Here is a 19,428-nt window from a genome sequence, read left to right on the forward strand (position 1 = left end):
TCTCCACTTGATGCCTTTCCTAAGACAATGACATTTGTGCAACATGATATCAAACAAATCAGCTACTGATATCAAACAAATCCTTTACACAACATTCCACAATAGTTGGGTGTACTGGCAATGATAGAGCTTACTCCTACTACCCAGGACATGGTCATCATGGTTTGGGTAAAGGTGTATAGTAACCTCATCTTTATCATCAAAGCTTTGCACTTAAAGTTTGAATAGACAACCACATTTTTTTGATATTCTAATTCTTTTCTTCATTAGTTGCTCTAGTTGACAATCCAAATTGGTTTTCAATGTACTTATTACATAGCATGTGATGGCATTGATAACGGAAAACCAGCTTTAGAAGTTTTCTATCCTCAAAGTCTTGAGAAATCATTCACATAAGCTCCATGTGATAATAATTTGCACATGTTTTTCTCACGTTGGGGAAGATTCAAATCAAGGAACAACTCCTTTTTAGGAGAACTCAAATAGCTTTGACATTGATAGGTTCTTCTATTGCATTTTGGATGTGAAATAATGTAGTTCCTCCATCAATTTGACCTCTTCTTGAGATGTCACGTGAAGATTCTTCAAGGGAAATGTCTATCTTCTCATAGTAAAAGACACATTTAAAAACATCACATTGTCTATATGTAGTGGTTTTAGGGTTTTTAATTTGCTCACTTATTTTCACATGCAACATAGAATAATCAAGTTAGTCATTGAAACAATGATAACCATTTGCAAAACACAAACATAAGTAACAATATGTATGATTTCAACCTCATGCACCATCAATCTTTCATCATACACAATGCACTCTCTATCTAACATTATGCATAAAACAAAACTATGAAATCTTCAATACAATCACACACTTGAGGACTACATTTATCCAATCAAAGATCGTGTTGGGGTATAAAGCCCAATGTGGTTGCCCAGGTAAGTGGGCGGGCCGCCAGGTATGTACACATATTCTTTTGTTAAAACCTAATAAGAACTCACTATGCTCTACACATTACAGTAGAGCGAGTTCACCATATTGTCGTGCTCTTCTTCTCGCACTCTCTCTCGCGTCGCACTTCCGCTCGTACTCCTTCAACTGGTATCAGAGCTCAGATCGAGGCTCGGGGCAGCACTGCAGGAGGCTAGAGTCACCAGCTCAGATTGGAGTGAAATTCGACAGGCGAAGACACAGCCCCAAATCCTGTGGGAAAGCCTAAAGGGCTAGGTGTTCTCAGAATTTCATTTTGAGGTCATCTCGGCCACCGTTCGGCTTCGACAAAGGTCTGCGCATGCCATTTTCGACTACGTGGTCTCGGCGGGTGCAGATCTGACTCTGCAAATTTGGGGTTTTCAGCCTACGACTGCAGGTGCAGAGGATATCGACACTCCCAAAGTGTTGATTTGTGGCTGTCTACACATCGAAGGACGGCTCACAGTTCTTGGAGGCGTGTCACATACGACACGGGCGCATCTACACACAGACTGTAGGCGACATCCACTAGTTCATCAGGTAGCTTGTGTTTGCTGCTTGATATTCCAGATTTCATCATGACATTGCAGGTACTTCCACATGGGATGTATTGTCAGAGATGATGTATGTTTGTTGAGGGTTTGCTGGCTGTGAGTCACGCAGCAAACAACCACCACAGCGGTTACAACATACAGTGGGAAATTTGTGGATGTATGACTTTGTGGGAAGTCTATGTACTGTCAGATTTACTGCAGCCTTTGTTGAGGGTCGAGTGAGGTTTTATTGAGCTGGGGGATTCTCAAATGTTGAGATCCTTTCGGTGATACAGGTCTTGGAGCGATCCCTCGAGCACCCTTAGATAGGCAGCTAGGATGTATTGACTGTGAGTTAGACAGTTGGGATTGCATCTTTGCTTTACTGCCGTTGAGGCATTGTCACAGTCTATGCTTACAGGACAGTGAGAGACAATACAGGTGCAGGACAGGTTTACCCGCAGCTTATAGTGTCAGAGAGACAGTGTTTTTTGAGTTGTTTTTTGGTCTGTTTTTAGTACACCAGAGCCATTTTACAAAGGACACTCTGCCAAAATTTCTACAGAATTTGAAGCTTTCTTGGTTCATTTGACAGGTTGATATTGGTTCAGAGGTCAGTTTACAAGGGAAACTCTGTCGAATTTTTCCCAGGAAAGTAAACTACTGTGAAGCGTAGCTATGGCTGGATCACAGGACACTGCTCTTTACAATATCAAGAAGCTGGATGGAACCAATTTCCCATTGTGGAAGAAGCAGATTTGGCACGTGTTGGTACAAAAGAAGCAGATAAAACCTATAAAGCTCAAGGGGATAAAACCAGAAGATATGGACGAAGATGAATGGAGCGAAATGGATGAATTGGCACTTTCTACCATTATGCTGACTTTGGCAGAAAGCGTTTACTTCAATGTAGCAGACGAGATGTCAGCTTATCAAGCATGGTTAAAGCTGAGTGATCTTTATGAGAAGCAGAGTGCAGCTTCATAGGTATACTGGCTTAAGAAGCTTGTTGACTTGAAGATGAAAGAAGGGACACCTATGTCCAATCATCTGAATGAATTCAACACAATCTATAGTCAGTTGTCAGCTCAAGGTGTCAAGTTTGATGAACCTGTTAGAGCTATGTTCCTGTTGATCACATTGCCAAAAAGTTGGGACACTTTCCGCACAGCTTTGAGTAATTCTGCACCTCCAGATGGTTTGAACATAGCAAGTGTAGAAGGAAGTCTGATTACTGAAGAAACGAATAGAAAGACAATGGACAAAGGCAAAGGAACAGCCTTAGTTGTCAGGGGAAGGACCAAAGAAAAGTACAAAGGTGGAAAGAGGAATCAGTCTCATAGCAAGTCCCGCAGTGCTAAAGGCAAGAGTGACATAGAATGCTACCATTGTGGCAAGAAGGGTCACATGAAAAGAGACTGCAGAGAATGGAAAGCAGAAAAAGGCAAAGAGAAAGCTGAATACCATGGTGAGAAGAACAAGTCCTCAGTGAAGATTCAAGAAATAAATGTGACAAACACTGTTGCATAGGATGACAGTCTAGTGTCAGGAGACATCTACTTCTTGAAGAATGCAATGGACTCAGCTCTTCTTACAACATCTGATGGAAATGCACTGAGTGACTGGATTATAGACTCAGGGGCATCACTTCATGTGTCTCCAAACAAGGAGTGGTTTACCTCTTATGTGACCACTAAAGATCATGTTCGGCTAGGCAATGGGCAGACATGTGAGATCTTAGGTATTGGAGATGTACAATTGAAGTTTCAGAATGGCTCTTCTTTCACGCTGAAGAATGTGAGACATGTTCCCGCAATTACAAAGAGCTTGATCAGCACAGGTTTACTTAATGATGCTGGCTATGTCACCACTTTTGGACAGAACATGTGGAAGATATCCAAGGGTTCTATGACAGTAGCACATGGAGTAAAGTCTGAAGGACTTTAAATGATTTATGTATCAAATGTCTCTAAAAATGTAATCAATGTAACCGAGCAGCCGAACGTTTCTTTGTGGCATGGCCGGTTAGGACATATGTCCAAGAAGGGAATGGAAATCTTGTCTCGTTCTGGTTATTTGCCTCGCTTTTCATTTAATGATTTTGAATTCTGTGAACATTGTCTGTATGGTAAGCAAACATAGCAGCCACATAAGCATAGAAGCAGTAGAAGAGATACACAGTTGGCACTTGTTCATAGTGATTTGTGTGGACCTATGCCTAACCTATCTCTAGGGGGAGCTTCTTACTTTATGACATTTATAGATGATTACTCGAGGAAAGTATGGGTTTACTTTCTCAAGCACAAGGATGAAGCGTTTAGTGTTTTCAAAACTTTTGTGACACTTGTGGAGAATCAGAGTGGCAAGAAGCTTAAATGCTTACGCACTGACAATGGTGGAGAGTATGTTTCAAAGGCCTTTCAGGACTTTTGTGAGTCAAAAGGTATAAAACGTGAACTTACTGCTCCTTACAATCCTCCTCAAAATGGTGTTGCTGAGAGCATGAATAGGACCATACAAGAGAAGGTCAGAAGTATGTTGTCTAATGCACAGCTTCCAAATGGGTTTTGGGCTGAAGCTGTATCAACAGCTGTTCATCTTGTAAATAGATCTCCTAGCAAGGTTTTGCAGAAGGATTCAGTGTCAGAGATGGTATGGTCAGGCAAAATGCCCTCATACAAGCATCTCAGAGTCTTTGGCTGTGAGGCATATACTCACGTTCCAAAGGAATTTAGGAACAAACTTGAGCCAAAGAGTAGAAAGTGCATCTTTCTAGGCTATGGTAATTCTGGTGAGATGGGGTACATACTTTGGGATCCCGAATCCAGAAAGGTTGTCCGCAGCAATGATGTTCACTTTAATGAATCCAAATATCATTCTAAACCAGAGAGGGTTGAGGAGATTAGAAGAGTTGTCTTCCAAGAAGATGGACCTGCACGTGCAAGACAAAATGTCAGGGCTCAAGAGGAGCAAGGACAGGATAGAGTGGAACCACAGGTTGTGGCTGATCCTGAGCCACCTATTGTGCGTAGATCTGGACGTGTCACGCGACCTCCTGATAGGTTTGTTCCATCTATGAACTATGTCATGTTGACTGATTGCAATGAGCCTTCATGTTACAAGGAAGCAGTGCAAATGAAGGACTTCGGGAATTGGCAATTGGCCATGCAGTCAGAGATGACAGCTCTGCATAAAAACAAGACATGGAAGCTAGTTAAATTACCACAGGGCAAAAAGGCTCTACCTTGTAAATGGGTTTACAGGTATAAGATCACCGCTCATGATAGTCAGCCAAAGTACAAAGCAAGGCTTGTTGCCAAGGGCTTTAAGCAAGAACAAGGCATTGACTTTGATGAAGTCTTCTCTCCGGTGGTCAAGATGACTACATTGAGATGCTTTCTTGCATTGGTTGCCATATTAGATTTGGTGTTGCACCAAATGGATGTCAAGACAGCGTTCTTGCATGGTGATTTAGATGTGGAAATTTACATGCAGCAGCCAGAAGGGTTTGTTGAGAAAGGCAAGGAAGATTGGGTATGCCAGTTGTTAAAGAGTCTTTATGGCTTAAAACAATCACCGAGGGCATGGTACCATAAATTCCACAAGTTTATGCTTTCTCAAGGCTACAAACGTAGTGAGTTCGATCACTGTCTATATACAAAGAAGGCTAAGGATGGTAGTTGGCTGATCCTTATTTTGTATGTGGATGACATGTTGATTGCTGGCAAGCACTTGGAAGAAATTTCAGCTTTGAAGTCAAAGATGGCAAAATCGTTTGACATGAAAGACATGGGTGAGGCAAGTCATATACTTGGTATGCGCATTGAGAGAGACTGATCAAAGAAGTTGATTTGGTTATCTCAAACAGAGTATATTGACAAGGTTTTGCAACGTTTCAATATGGAGAAGGGAAAGGCACTGAGTGTTCCATTGCCACCATATGTGAAACTTAGCAAACAAGATTGTCCTGTGTCTGAGGAAGAACAGGCTGAAATGGATAAGATTCCATATGCGTCTGCAGTGGGTAGTTTGATGTATGCAATGATTGCTACTCGCCCAGACATTGCATTTGCAGTGGGAGTAGTAAGTCGATACATGCCAAACCCAGGCAAGAAACATTGGGAGGCAGTGAAAGGAATATTGAGATACCTGAAAGCTACAAAGAGTATGCGTATATGCTATGGGAGTCAGGAGCTAAGTGTAAAGGGTTTTACAGACTCAGATTATGCAGGTGACTTAGACAACCGAAGGTCTACGTCAGGGTATGTCTTTACATTGGCTGGTGGAGCAGTATCATGGCGTTCTAGATTACAAGATTGTGTTACTCAGTCTACTACACAGGCTGAATATGTTGCAGCATCAGAGGCATGCAAAGAATCAATTTGGCTTAATCGACTAGTAACAGATTTGGGAATCAAAGAAGAGATGCATGTGTTATATTGTGATAGTCAAAGTGCTATACAATTGGCTCGCAATCCAGTTTATCACTCAAAGACAAAGCATGTGGATGTGAAGTATCATTTCATCAGGGAAATGCTCGAGGATAAGCAACTTCAGCTTGTCAAAGTTCACACCACAGAAAATCCTGCTGATCTACTTACAAAAGGACTTCGCTCAGAGAGCTTTGCGCATTTTCGCAAGCAGTTAGGTGTAGGGTAGTACATCACTTCTCTACATCTCTTGTATATTAGCTTGTATAGTAGCTTCTCTCACACTTAAAGTACCACATTGGACTTTAAGTGGGAGGTTGTTGGGGTATAAAGCCCAATGTGGTCGCCCGGGTAAGTGGGCGGGCCTCCAGGTATGTACACATATTCTTTTGTTAAAACCTAATAAGAACTCACTATGCTCTACACATTACAGTAGAGCGAGTTCACCATATCGTCGTGCTCTTCTTCTCGCACTCTCTCTCGCGTCGCACTTCCGCTCGTACTCCTTCAGATCGTAGCCCCCTTATCATGTTAAGATCAAACTTGCATTGAGATGCCACGTTAGTCTTGTTTTGATGGCTACATCCACAAGAGTTGAGAAAATCCTTGATGAAGGATACGGGAATTCCACAAATAATAATGAGCATCAATGTACCATGTAGACTTCAACGTCTCGAGCGTGTTGGCAAGATCTCTATGACAAGATGAGCCATCAAGCCAATGCACACCTTCAACAGTGCTTTGCAAACAAGCGATCCTTACGGATGGGTCAGATTTGAGACAATACAATGTGAACCATTTTCTACATACCTCTTTCATTCTGTGCCACTTCTTAAGATTAAGCATTCCTGTATGATCACTCATTTTGAGTGTATACAAATAGAGATATCTTCTTTAAGTGATGTGATAATTAAAGCATCTCTATCAAATGCAAAATACCTGGAAGATATATGTTGAATCACATTCACTAACATAAAATCCTCAACATTGGCATTATCAGGGTGCCACTTTTGTATGTTCCTGCACCGTCTTCTTCTTCACTAGAGCTAGTAGAGGAGCTTCCTTAGATATAAAAGTCATTATCCGCGTCATCCATTTCAACATGCCACTCCATGGCAACAATAAAGAAGAAGAGAATATGTATTTAATTGAGGTAGCAATAGGAGGAGAGAAGGCCTAAACCACACCTCATTCCACCCGAATTTACTAGTTTTGAACGTAGGTTCTTCTAAGCTCTAAATTTTTACACTTTTCCTTCAACTGATCATAGTATGAATCTATGAACATACTCTCTCATTAATGACCCCATTGTCCCACTTTTCAGGCTCTTACTTTAAAAAACGATATTATTCCATCCTCACTTATTAGCGTCGTCTCTCTCATTAATGACCCCATTGTCCCACTTTTCAGGCTCTTACTTTAAAAAACAATATTATTCCATTATCACTTATTAGCGTCGTCTCTCTCATTAATGACCCATTGTACCACTTTTCAGGATCTTACTTTAAAAAACGATATTATTCCATCCTCACTTATTAGCGTCGTCTCTTTCATTAATGATCCCATTGCCTCACCTAAACTTACCAATTTTTTTGAATTTTACTAATTTTCTCGAAGTTACAAACCGTTGACAAAAAAAATCGACAAGCCACGTGAGTAGACCTCAATTTGGTGGTGTGTCATAGGGTAAAGGGGCCAATAGCGGGCCACCTAAGGAAGGCGAAGAATTGCACTTAGTGTACATAACAGTTTTCAGCTTGGGAGGGCACGATCAAAAGCTCAACACAAGGGCTATCTAGGATAGTAAGGCCAACTTGAATGGTGCGACACAGAAGCGGTACGACACAGTTCGAAATTCCATGTGTAACAAAAACGACCATGGAAAGGGAGACGCCGCGGGGTGTATATAGTGCATTGTGGCCAACAAGGCTCGATCTTGATATCGGACGATCAGGATTGCACCCAACTCTTGGCTAACCAGTACACCATCCGTTAGCTTGTGTTCTTCTTCTGGAGGAAACTTGTACAAGTAAGGGGCCTGCCGCGTTTTTGGACTGGAACCCGGCACGCTATTGGCCCCTTTACCCTAGAGGGAGTTTACCTTTGGAGCTAAATTTTTTTCCACTAACAACGCTTTGGGGGTAAATAAGAAAAAAATCAAAGCTGCACACGGGATGGCGGAAAGCATTCGGCTGCTATGCGATAGGTATACCTTGGAAAGCAAGAAGGAAGGCGTGCAATGGCTAGTAGGCTCCCATCTCCTGCCTCGCACTGTTATCTCCATACTCAACTGTTTGCACTTCAAGGATGGAGATCCCGACATTCGGGCAGAGTCAGGTCCACCATCCTCCTTCAATCCGCCTCTGTCTAACAAGCGTTTCAATCTGACGATCTTTAATTGCAGCTGACATACGGACTCTGCTTCCCAAAGGGTTAGAGATTGTGGGGGCTGTGCTGAACGAAGAGGGTGGGCTGGAAACAGCTAGAAGAGCTGCTGAAATAGCCCTTAAACTGTCTAAGGTCTTCAACAATCCTAGCATGTCTTCATCAGGATTGATTGTTGCGTGTTTGTCAACTGTGCAGACCCAAATCTTGCAGTTTTACCATGGCACAAGGCAATCTCTTTCACCAGTAGATGCTACTTTCTACAATGAAAACCCCAGTGCTCATCTTTGGGAAAGCATGTGCCTTTTGCATTGTAAATTGCTACTAACGGTGCCCCTATATGCCACTTCTTTTGCAAGTCCTGCAGGTATTCGTCTGGCTTTGTAAAGCATTATGGACTGCATGCTACCAGTCTATGATCTGCCGAACTTCTCAAGCATATTCCTCATGGTGCTTCCATATCCTGTCCTTGCAGATTATGGCTCACAGCTATCAGCAGCCATTTCACGTCTTGTGAAAGGATTCAAGAGTGAAGAGCTGTATTGCCTTGTTGAAGGGTCAGCAACTATGTCGAGAAAACTTGTGCCAGTCAACTGGAAAGATTCTGTTACATGTAGTGAAAGCAAGTTGCGTGGCTTGCAAGAGGATTTACGGTGCTTGGATTGTTGCTCTGGAGATACATCCGTATCACTTTATGGACTGCAGGTCAGCTATGCATGGCACAACACTAATGTTTTCGATAAGATGCTAAAGATCTCTGCCAGTGCTTTTGCACTCTAAAATTCTTTCTTGAAGGTTGGGGACCTTATTGAAAACTAATCTTGAAATGAGCGTCCGGGGGCAGGAGTTGAACAGCATCCAAATACTTTATGATTAGTGATCCTATCTCGCACATTGTTGATTTTTGCAGGCCATCTATTGTATGGAATTCCTTATCCGATTGTTCTATCACATTATCAGGTTGGATATGTAAAGGTGCAAACTTCCTCCAAGTTGTGCACTGTCAGCTTGCTAATGGTACATAAAGGGGTCCATTACTCATTTGGGGGTTTGACTCCGAAGGCTTTGCCCATTCACATGTTCCCTTACTTAGGCTCCCTTCCTCAAACGACTCTTGCCTTCTCAAAGCCATAGAAAAAGGAAGTTCTAGTTTCGTAGTAAAGTTTGAGGAGTCTTTAGGACTTCAAGGTATTTTTACCAATTGGAAGTCTGTAATCCTCAAGAAAGCTTCTTTGAAATTAGCATCTTGCTCTCGGAACGTTTCTTGAGGAAGGAATAGCTTATCTTCTTCTGATCGTGATGCTCTTAGGAAATTTCATCGTGATTTTATAATCTCTTATGTAGATAAGTGCTCTAATAACTTTTTTGTTACATGCAAAAAGTTCTATTTAGAATGCTTGTTAGGTGAAGTAAACTCTTAGACTTACAATGATTGTGATCTTTCAATGCAAGAGGTTATCTTGAAACATCAAGACTTTTGTAAGTCTTTTGGTTTCAGGTGCCAGCCTAAATTACCTTTTTTATATACCGTTTGGAAGTTCCACAAGAACCCTATAAAGCCTAGATTTATAGCTGCTTCTTGTAACACCTCTTTGACCGAGGTTTTCAAATGGCTTAGTTATTGTTTCAAAGCCATTTTACCTAGCGTAAATGAATTGTGGAAAAATATGCTAAAGGAAGCAGATGTACCTACTGATTCAAGTTGGATTTTAAATGATTCAGTAGGTGTGATTCCTGTTTTAGAGTTTTTGAACTCTTTAAGAAGCCTCAAGGAGAAATCTTCTTCTTTATGTCTCCAAACTTTTGACTTTACAACGCTATACACGAAGCTAAATTTGAGGACCTTAAATTTAGAGTCAAGTATCTTATTTCAAAAGTTTTTGCGTACAAGCTTAAGAAGGATAGGTACAAGGCATTGCTAGTAGAAAAGTCAGCCTTGAACTTTGACTTCTTATGGCTGAAAAATAAGAATGTAGATGTAGACAAAGGAAGAAAGAGATTCACCAGGATTGTAGATGACATTGACATCATATCTTGGTTAGATTTTCTTTTGGACAATTTATATATAACCATCAGTGACTCTCTTTTCAAGCAAACAATTGGTATCCCTATGGGTACCAATTGTGCTGTTTTTCTTGCTAATTTCTATCTTTTTACTTATTATGAGTTTGATTTTATGGAGCGTCTTGTCCTTACTAACACTTGCCCAACATTTTTGCACAAGTTATGCAATGTAAGACACTTTGTAGATGATCTTTTTGTCCCTGACGTTCCTTCTTTTCAAGATTTTATCTATTTGAATTCGAGTTCTTTAGGCGGAGGAATTTATCCCAAGGAGTTTTGTGAACTTAACTATACCACAAATAGTGATTGTTGTGCCTTTTTAGACCTTAAGATTTTTCAGACTCCCTTGGGATTAGAAGTAGATATCTATGATAAGCGCCTTGAACCAGAATATGTCAATCTAAAAATCATCCGTATGCCTCACATTTCTTCGAACATTTCTCTTTTAGCTAAGTACGGTGTCATTTACTCTCAACTATTTAGATTTTCTCGTCTTTGTTCTAGTAAATCTACTTTTGTTGCTCAATCTTGCCATCTTATTTCTTTACTAGTTGAAAAAGGATACTCATTCAAAAGAATCATGAAAAACGTTCGTTCATTTTTGCATCATAGTAAGTTTATTTTTAATGTTTCTTCCTTTGGAATGTTCACGATAATCAGTAGTAAATTCAATAGAAGTGGGGAGCTAAAAAGCCCACTTATTGTTTGACTTAATAACACCTTATGTTGTTGTTTTGATCTTTGGCGCTTCTAATATTTTTAATATAGCTTGACAAATGCTAGCCTTTATCATGTCTGAGTATGCCCATTACCTCCGGAGGGTGATAGAAACTCAGCTCGTTGGTTTTGTAGAGTACGTTCAAAGCACGAATGACCTCTATATAAACCTGCACCTACTCTTGGGCACTGACGACGTGAGTAGGGATGTCATAGCTGTTGTCCAAGCTATGCATGATAAAGGTGATAATCTTATTCTTCCTGTTTCGACAAGCAGCGAAGTTGAGATCACATATTGTCAAGTTTGGTTCTTTGCTCTTCATAGTTTTTGTAGTAGTATTCATTTTTCGTTTTCGTATTTAGCTTACCTGAGGACTTAAGAATGTGTTTCGTTAGAAGTTGTTGTGTGAAGTTTGATTTCTATGATTAAGTTTTTAAGATGTCTTATCCTTTTTTTGCTTAAAGTTGAGTACTTGTTTTAAGCCAAATACGTTGCGTCAACTTATTTTTCACATGCCTTTTCTAAAAACATTTTTAAGTTAATAATGTTTTGTTTTATCTAGTTTTGTTTCGTAGCAAACAAAGTGATTTAGTTTGTTTGTTTGTTTGTTTTTGTTTTTCTTTTCTTTTCTTGTGTCCCTTGCTTTTATAGTTTTATGAGTGCTTTATTCCCTCTTATAATTTGTGATTTCAGACTATTCTGAACTTATGAAGGTATATATGTTCCCTTACTTGGGGTCAACTTACAACAGCTCTGCCATTGCTGCACTGCACTACCTGCCTTGATGCATTGTAATCCTTCGTGTCAGTCTATAATGTTAAGTCTTCCTATTGTGTCATCGATTCACCCACTCCTCACTGGGCATCAACACACCTTAGAAGGGAGGGCCAGCGCTCTATGTATCCGTGTACCAGAGTCTCCGCTCACCAAAGTCGACCTGCCTCCTGATGTGAAGAGGCTTCCTCCCTTTTCCAATTCGGCGATCATAAGTGTAGAACAAAATGTTTTTTCTTGTGTTTGAGTGTTTCCCCCAAGGATGTTGCTCTCACTCATGGAATTGCAGGACCTCCCATTGCTCCTAGGACTACGCTCATAGAGCATAGGAAAGACCACCATTGTGTATCGGGGGTTAGCAATTGTGATGCGTCTGAGAGAGTAGTTGCCTTGGTGTGAAGGCTTAACCCCTCGGCATAATGATGCCTTGCATGGTTATTTGCAACGATTACTTCCTTGACATTACCAACTGCATTGTTGTAGACATGCATCAGAAACATGATTATTGTTGTGAGCTGCTTCTTAGCAATCAGGAGCTACCAATGTGGAGCCAAAAGGTTTCATTCTGGGGCAACCACCATAGGAGTTCGCAATCATTGTGAACCTACATTTACAGTCACATTTGTTGCATCCAGAGCTTTCATCATTTGGAGATCAAGTAGTAGCACCAAGAGAAGTCTCTATCTTTGAAGAGTTGGTTGCCATTGGTAGTGCACTTCAAAGGACATACCCCTCTTCATCATCTAGTTGGCGTTGCTTTCGCCAATCTTATTGCCCAGGGAAGCATAGGCTTGCCGACAACCTTTGTGAACAACGGCATTGGCAAAGCCCTTCATTGGCTATATGAGCATTCGTTTGGTTAACATTATTGGTTTACAACGTCTAAGTTGGGGCAGTAGAGGTACTGGTTTGTGGTAACCAATAAGGGTATCGTTGATCCACATGGTAGTCAATTACTTGAGACTAGATGCATCATGATTCATCATCCATGTCACTTGGGCATTACCACATAAGCTTGTTGGAAGCGTTTGTGCCTCAAGAGTAGCAGATAGAGCAAGTACTTTATTTATTCTTGCACAAATGCTACTACAATGATTGGATGCTGAGATGCTGATGCTAAGGGAGACTGATGCTGTGGTACTTGTTAACGATTGTGTCGACGACGATGACAATGTCGACGACGACGATGATGTCAACGACTGTGACGATGACGACGATGGTGTTGTCGTGAAGTCTGGGATCTGTGGCGATGGCGATAAAGGTGTCGTCCTCAAGATAAAGATAGGGACTGTGATGACGATGACATGATGGTGTCGATGATGACAGCGCCAAGGCTGAAAACTGAAAACGCTAGACTTCCTGCTGGGGATATGTTATTGTTGCGGCACTGCGGCTTGGATCTGCAACCGCCGAGTCGCACTACGCTGAAATGCAAAAACGCTAGGCTGTCTTGGCTGAAATCTGAAAACGCTGGCTGATCTGCTAAATTATGAAAACACTAGGCTGATCTGGTACTAGATGGGGAATCTGACGAGGATCTGCAACCAGAGGATGCGGGTTCTGGCTAAGGTTGGAAACTGAAAATGCTAGGCTGATCTGGGTTTTGCTTGGCCGATGTGGCGAGGATTTGCAACGGGATGGGGAGGATCTGTGAAGCTAAGGGCTGAACTGAAAACAATGGTGGCTCATGGTTGAAAACACTGATTGCTTGAGGCTGAAAACGTTGGCCTGATCTTGAGAAAACGCTGGGACGTGCGGGTGCCTGCCTGCTCTGTTGCGGGTGCTTGCCCTTCTGTGTCCTGCTTCTTTTGCTTCTACTGAGTGCCCAATGGTTTCTTTTATAGCTCTTTACCTACTTTTCCAACAAAAGTCACTTATTAATAAATAAGTGAAAAATGTGTACTTTTGGCAAAAAGGGTTCAATGCTTTGAAAAATGCTCATGCGAACTGACTGTGCAAGAGAGGGTATGCAACTATGACCGGCTTGGGCATGCACGTCTTGCTAGAGGCTCACAAAGTGTCAGGCTCAGTCCTAAGCTAAGACTGACGCTAGACTATGTCAAAAGCGTGTCCACGTGGCGCAAATGAAGTGTGCACGTGACATTAAACATGTACTCCCTCCTTTGATCTAAATGGTTGTTGCCCATGGTACATCCATATACATTTTCAACCATGAGCAGAAATTGCTTGAAGCACATAAACACTTTAGACTTTGCCATAAGCGGATATACCGATACTTAGGCTTGAGTAATCATTGGTGCAAGTGTCACGTGTCACATCCAACCCTATGTGTCCGTGGACAAGCTACTACATGACCAGGGTTCAGTTCAGTCAAGTCAGTCTAGAATAGTAATCAGTACCTCACTTTGAAAAGGAGGGGATGTCACGTGACACATCCCAACCCTATGTGTCCGTGGACAAGCTACACCACAGCAGGGTTCAGTCAGTTCAGTCAAGTCTAGATTGGCAGTGATTTGGCACTTTTGTGAGTCTATTCGTAGACCGTGCATGCCCAGTCACTTAGCATAGATGCATATCCTCCGGTTGCACACAGCATGATCATCGGAATTCCCATCAAAATCCATTAGCATCAGTTAGGGGAATTTTCCAGTGCATTTAGCCTATTTTCCTATTTATTGGTATTTTCTCTTATTATTTTTAAGTGACTTTCCAACAAAAGTAGGTAGGGCAATTTTGCTAAGTTAATATATAAGCAAACCCAAGTTCACACTTTCTGGCAGAAGAGGCAGCAGGAGCACCTTGCTCAACAGGCAACTTCTCAACAAGACCAACCCCCGCGACTACTCTAGCGTTTTCTCCACAGAAGACCTAGCGTTTTTGCATCAGATCAGCCTTGGCGATTTGTGCACAGCAGATCAGCCCCGACGTCATCACGACACAGCAAATCAGCCTAGCGTTTTTGCATTTGCAGAACCCCGGCGACAGAAGGACCAATTTCAGCCCCTGGCGTTTTTGGATTTCAGCAGCAAATTAAGACCGGCATTATTCACCTAAAGTGTAGCAGATTCAGCCCGTAAAGACCATCAGTTTTCAGCCAAGAAAATGCAGCCAAAACAATCATTTTCAGCCACCAAAACAGTCCCGAAATTTAGCGATTAGAAGATCTCAGATTTCAGCCATCGTCGTCGTCGTCGTCATCGGCATAGACCAAGTTGCATAGTCCATTGCATACGCATTGTACACCTTTGTGCAATCAAAGAATAGACCACTCTCACCGACGAGAGTGGGGCCTTCGGAGGAGGGTTTTACAAACCTCTCGGGTGTCGTATCTCTCTCTCTCCTTCTCTCAGTCTCATTCACTTGCACGCACAATATCCACTCACTTTGTTCGTGACCACAGCACTCTACAAGTCGGAAAGCTCTCTCTTTCCCTAAAGAACTAAAAGGAACCTTGAGCAATAAAGATCACTAATCTTGAGAAAATACAACATTCATTCCGCTGCACCTAACATTGGTATCAGAGCTTTGGAAGTGTTCTGCATTACTCAAGGAAAGAACCACAATATATTTTTTTTTTGCTTCTTGTGATCGCACGAACCCAAGTTTACTTGGGCGTGGCGATTCCTAATCGTGTTTTGTTGAAGAGTGACAGGAATCCCAAGAAAGAAGGGCTTGTCCAGCCTCCCCTTGTGTCTCTTTTCACTCATTGAGAGCGGACCGTGCACTTAGCGGCCGGCCAATCGACGTGAGGTGGGAAAAAGCAACCTTGGTGTGAGCGCAAGGCCGCCAAGGGGTGCACCCGTAGAAAGGAGTAGAACTCGGGTGAAGAGAAGATCCTTCTCAACGCGATTTGCAAGCGAAAGAAAACCTGAAGAACCCCAAGAACCCAAGACCCTCAAGACTCAAGAACCTCAAGAACCTCAAGAACTCCGAGAACCCAAGATTCTCACGAATCAAGGACCTCAAGAACCGAAGTTCCTCGTGAACTTATGAACCCAAGACCCCCAAGAACCCAAGTTCCTCGTGAACTTAAGAACCCACAAGAACCTACGACTTCAGAATGATCATCACACGAAGCGGAATGGATACTTCGCTTGCAAGTGATGAGCATGAGAGAGGCGAAGAAGAATTTTCCCCACCAGGAGGTTTTTCTGACCCTTCCCCATCTACGACACCGATTGCACTAACTCCTATGGAGGCTTTCGACAAGAGGATGATTGACAAGAAGTTAGCAGACAAAGCAAGAGATGCCGAACGAAAAGCAGAAATAGAGCGTGACTACGAAGAAAAGATGGCAGCCATAGAGCGTCAGTCCCAAGAAAGAATGGCAGCCATAGCGCGTAAGAGCGAGCAAGCACGCTTGGAAGCCAAAGCAAGAGAAGCAGAAATGGATCGCAGACACGCAAAAGACAAAGCAGAAAGAAAAGCAATACAAGAATAGAGCGACCGACAAAACACAGAGTTTTGGCGACTCTATTCTCAAGTTCAGGCACAGATGCAAGAGATTTGGGGAAAGGAGACTGTCTCAGTCTCTTCTTCTCCCAAGCATGACACACAGGATTTGCATGATTATGCGAAGCATGATGATGATTTGATTGACAATGACTTGCATGATGATTTGAAGCACGATGATAAGCATGATGATTTGGATGCCAATGATTTGCATAATGATTTGGATGACAACGACAAGCATGATGATTTGCATGACCAAGATGTGATTTCTCACAAGCATGATGAGTTGCATGAAGAAGATGTGATTGTTCACAAGGAGGATGTGTTAGTTGATGCTTTTTCTAGCGAAGCTAACCTCGTTGTAGATTCGATCAATCACGAAAAAGCGATCTTGGCTTTCGAGTCGAGGTCCAAAGAACCTCCACAAGACGATTCGATCATTCAGGACGAACCGATCTTGGCTCTTGAGCCTTGGTCCAAAGAACCATCATAGGAAGTATTATGTGTTCGCATGATTGATACGCACGCATTGTTCGAGTGTTTCATTCGTGAAGGTTTCCTGTATTTTAGTCAGCATCGTTATGTGATCCCTTTTCCTAGGCATGATATATTGAATGTTGAGCACGTTTCTCTCATGGATGAGCACGAATGTATGCGGATTGTTCATGAAAAGCTGAAAAGTTTGTATGTCAAGAAATCACATTCCATGTCTCTTCCTTGGCATGACAGTTTCCGAAAGAGCACATGATTGTATGAGCACCAAGCATGGGCATTTCCATTGTGATTTGCCACAGTTGATTGATTTCGATCAAACAGAAAAGATTCGAGCATTGTTTGCATGCGTTTGATGAACGGGTTGTCACTCCGTCTCTATGTTCATCTACATTGCATACACAGTCTTTAGAGCCGACACGATTTTTTTCCTTCACTTTACATGGGTATGTTCATAGTTTTGTGTTGGAGATGGTTTCAGGAATTTTCAGCCATGGAGATTCTTGAAGACGAAAGAAGCAGATCTCTAAACGAAATTGAAGCAAGAAAGGAGATTCAGAAGACTTTGTGTCGCTTTCGGCGCGGCCCAAAGAAGCAAGCGTTGCAGACCTTTATGAAGTTCAAGTACCGCTTGACCCACACACTAGAGTGTGCCGACAAAGAGTCCCTTCCGGGATTCCGGATGCTGTTGGCGATCTCCCTCGACGCCATACAGTTTGGTATCAGTACCTCACTTTGAAAAGGAGGGGATGTCACGTGACACATCCCAACCCTATGTGTCCGTGGACAAGCTACACCACTGTAGGGTTCAGTCAGTTCAGTCAAGTCTAGATTGGCAGTGATCTGGCACTTTTGTGAGTCTATTCGTAGACCGTGCATGCCCAATCACTTAGCATAGATGCATATCCTCCGGTTGCACACAACATGATCATCGGAATTCCCATCAGAATCCATTAGCATCAGTTAAAGGAATTTTCCAGCGCATTTAGCCTATTTTCCTATTTATTGGTATTTTCTCTTATTATTTTTAAGTGACTTTCCAACAAAAGTAGGTAGGGCAATTTTGCTAAGTTAATATATAAGCAAACCCAAGTTCACACTTTCGGGCAGAAGAGGCAGCAAGAGCACCTTGCTCAACAGGCAACTTCTCAGCAAGACCAACCCCCGCGACTACTCTAGCGTTTTCTCCACTGAAGACCTAGCGTTTTTGCATCAGATCAGCCTTGGCGATTTGTGCACAACAGATCAGCCCCGGCGTCATCACGACAGAGCAAATCAGCCTAGCGTTTTTGCATTTGCAGAACCCCGGCGACAGAAGGACCAATTTCAGCCCCTGGCGTTTTTGGATTTCAGCAGCAAATTAAGACCGGCATTATTCACCTAAAGTGTAGCAGATTCAGCCCGTAAAGACCATCAGTTTTCAGCCAAGAAAACGTAGCCAAGACAGTCATTTTCAGCCACCAAAACAGTCCCGAAATTCAGCGATTAGAAGATCTCAGATTTCAGCCATCGTCATCATCGTCGTCGTCATCGGCATAGACCAAGTTGCATAGTCCATTGCATACGCATTGTAAACCTTTGTGCAATCAAAGAATAGACCACTCTCGCCGATGAGAGTGGGGCCTTCAGAGGAGGGTTTTACAAACCTCTCGGGTGTCGTATCTCTTCTCTCTCCTCTCAGTCTCATTCACTTGCACGCACAATATCCACTCACTTTGTTCGTGACCACAACACTCTACAAGTCGGAAAGCTCTCTCTTTCCCTAAAGAACTAAAAAGAACCTTGAGCAATAAAGATCACTAATCTTGAGAAAATACACACTCATTCCATTGCACCTTACATTGCATATCCTCTGGTTGCACACAGCATGATCATAAGCATTCCCATCAGAATCCATCAGAATCCTTCTGGGGAATTTTCCAGTGCATTTAGCCTATTTTCCCTATTTTTGACATTTTTCACTTATTATTTTTAAGTGACTTTTGTTGGAAAGTAGGTAGGGCAATGAGTAAGTTTGTTTATAAGCGAACCTAGACTAGCACTATTTGGCAGAAGAGGCAACATGAGCCAAGCTCAGCAGGCAACTTCTCAAGCAAGACCTTGGCGGTTTCCCCCTCCAAGCAAAAAGGACCTCCCCCCATTTGCGTTTTCTCCAGCAATTAGCCATCGCCATCAGACCCTTGCCCTAGTGTTTTCTCATCAAGGAGATCATCGCCAGAAGCAAGCTCAGGCCTAGTGTTTTGCATCAGCATCATCGCCATTGAAGCCCAACACCTAGCGTTTTTGATCCCAGCAGCCTAGCGTGTTTGACAGACATCAGCCTAGCGTTTTCATCAGGTATGACCTCAGCATGCAGCGTTTTTCAGCCATGAAGAACCTGCAAGGTCAGCACCTAAAGAGTAGCAGATTCAGCCCGCAAAGACCATCAGTTTCAGCCCTTAAGAACTTCAGTTTTCAGCCCTCAAACCTGCAGAATTTCAGCGACAAAGACCTACAGAAACAACCCCCAAAATCACCATTTTTGGACTAGCCGCAGATTTCAGCCCATAGCGTTTTTGGACAGCAGATAAAAGATTGCAGATTTCAGCCCTTAGGTCGGTGTCGTCATCCCCGTCGTCATCGTCAACATAGCCTCGACTTGCATCAGTC

At 42.4% G+C, this 19,428-nt stretch overlaps 1 protein-coding gene across 1 annotated transcript in view; it reads left to right on the forward strand.

Moving 5' to 3' along the window:
- The first annotated feature begins 8,060 nt into the window (after positions 1 to 8,060).
- The window catches only part of LOC147436633 (Peptidase C78, ubiquitin fold modifier-specific peptidase 1/ 2), a 169,980-nt gene continuing 158,612 nt past the window's right edge, over positions 8,061 to 19,428 (forward strand). The window contains exons 1-3 of the mRNA XM_086489473.1: positions 8,061 to 8,270; positions 8,338 to 8,685; positions 8,794 to 9,023. Of these exons, the coding sequence (XP_086345599.1) occupies positions 8,108 to 8,270; positions 8,338 to 8,685; positions 8,794 to 9,023 (741 nt within the window). The 5' untranslated portion in view covers positions 8,061 to 8,107. The remainder of the gene's footprint in view (positions 8,271 to 8,337; positions 8,686 to 8,793; positions 9,024 to 19,428) is intronic.

Source organism: Adiantum capillus-veneris, chromosome 18 (assembly GCF_014529385.1).
Source record: "Adiantum capillus-veneris isolate H3 chromosome 18, ASM1452938v2, whole genome shotgun sequence".
Classification (NCBI taxonomy): Eukaryota; Viridiplantae; Streptophyta; class Polypodiopsida; order Polypodiales; family Pteridaceae; genus Adiantum; species Adiantum capillus-veneris.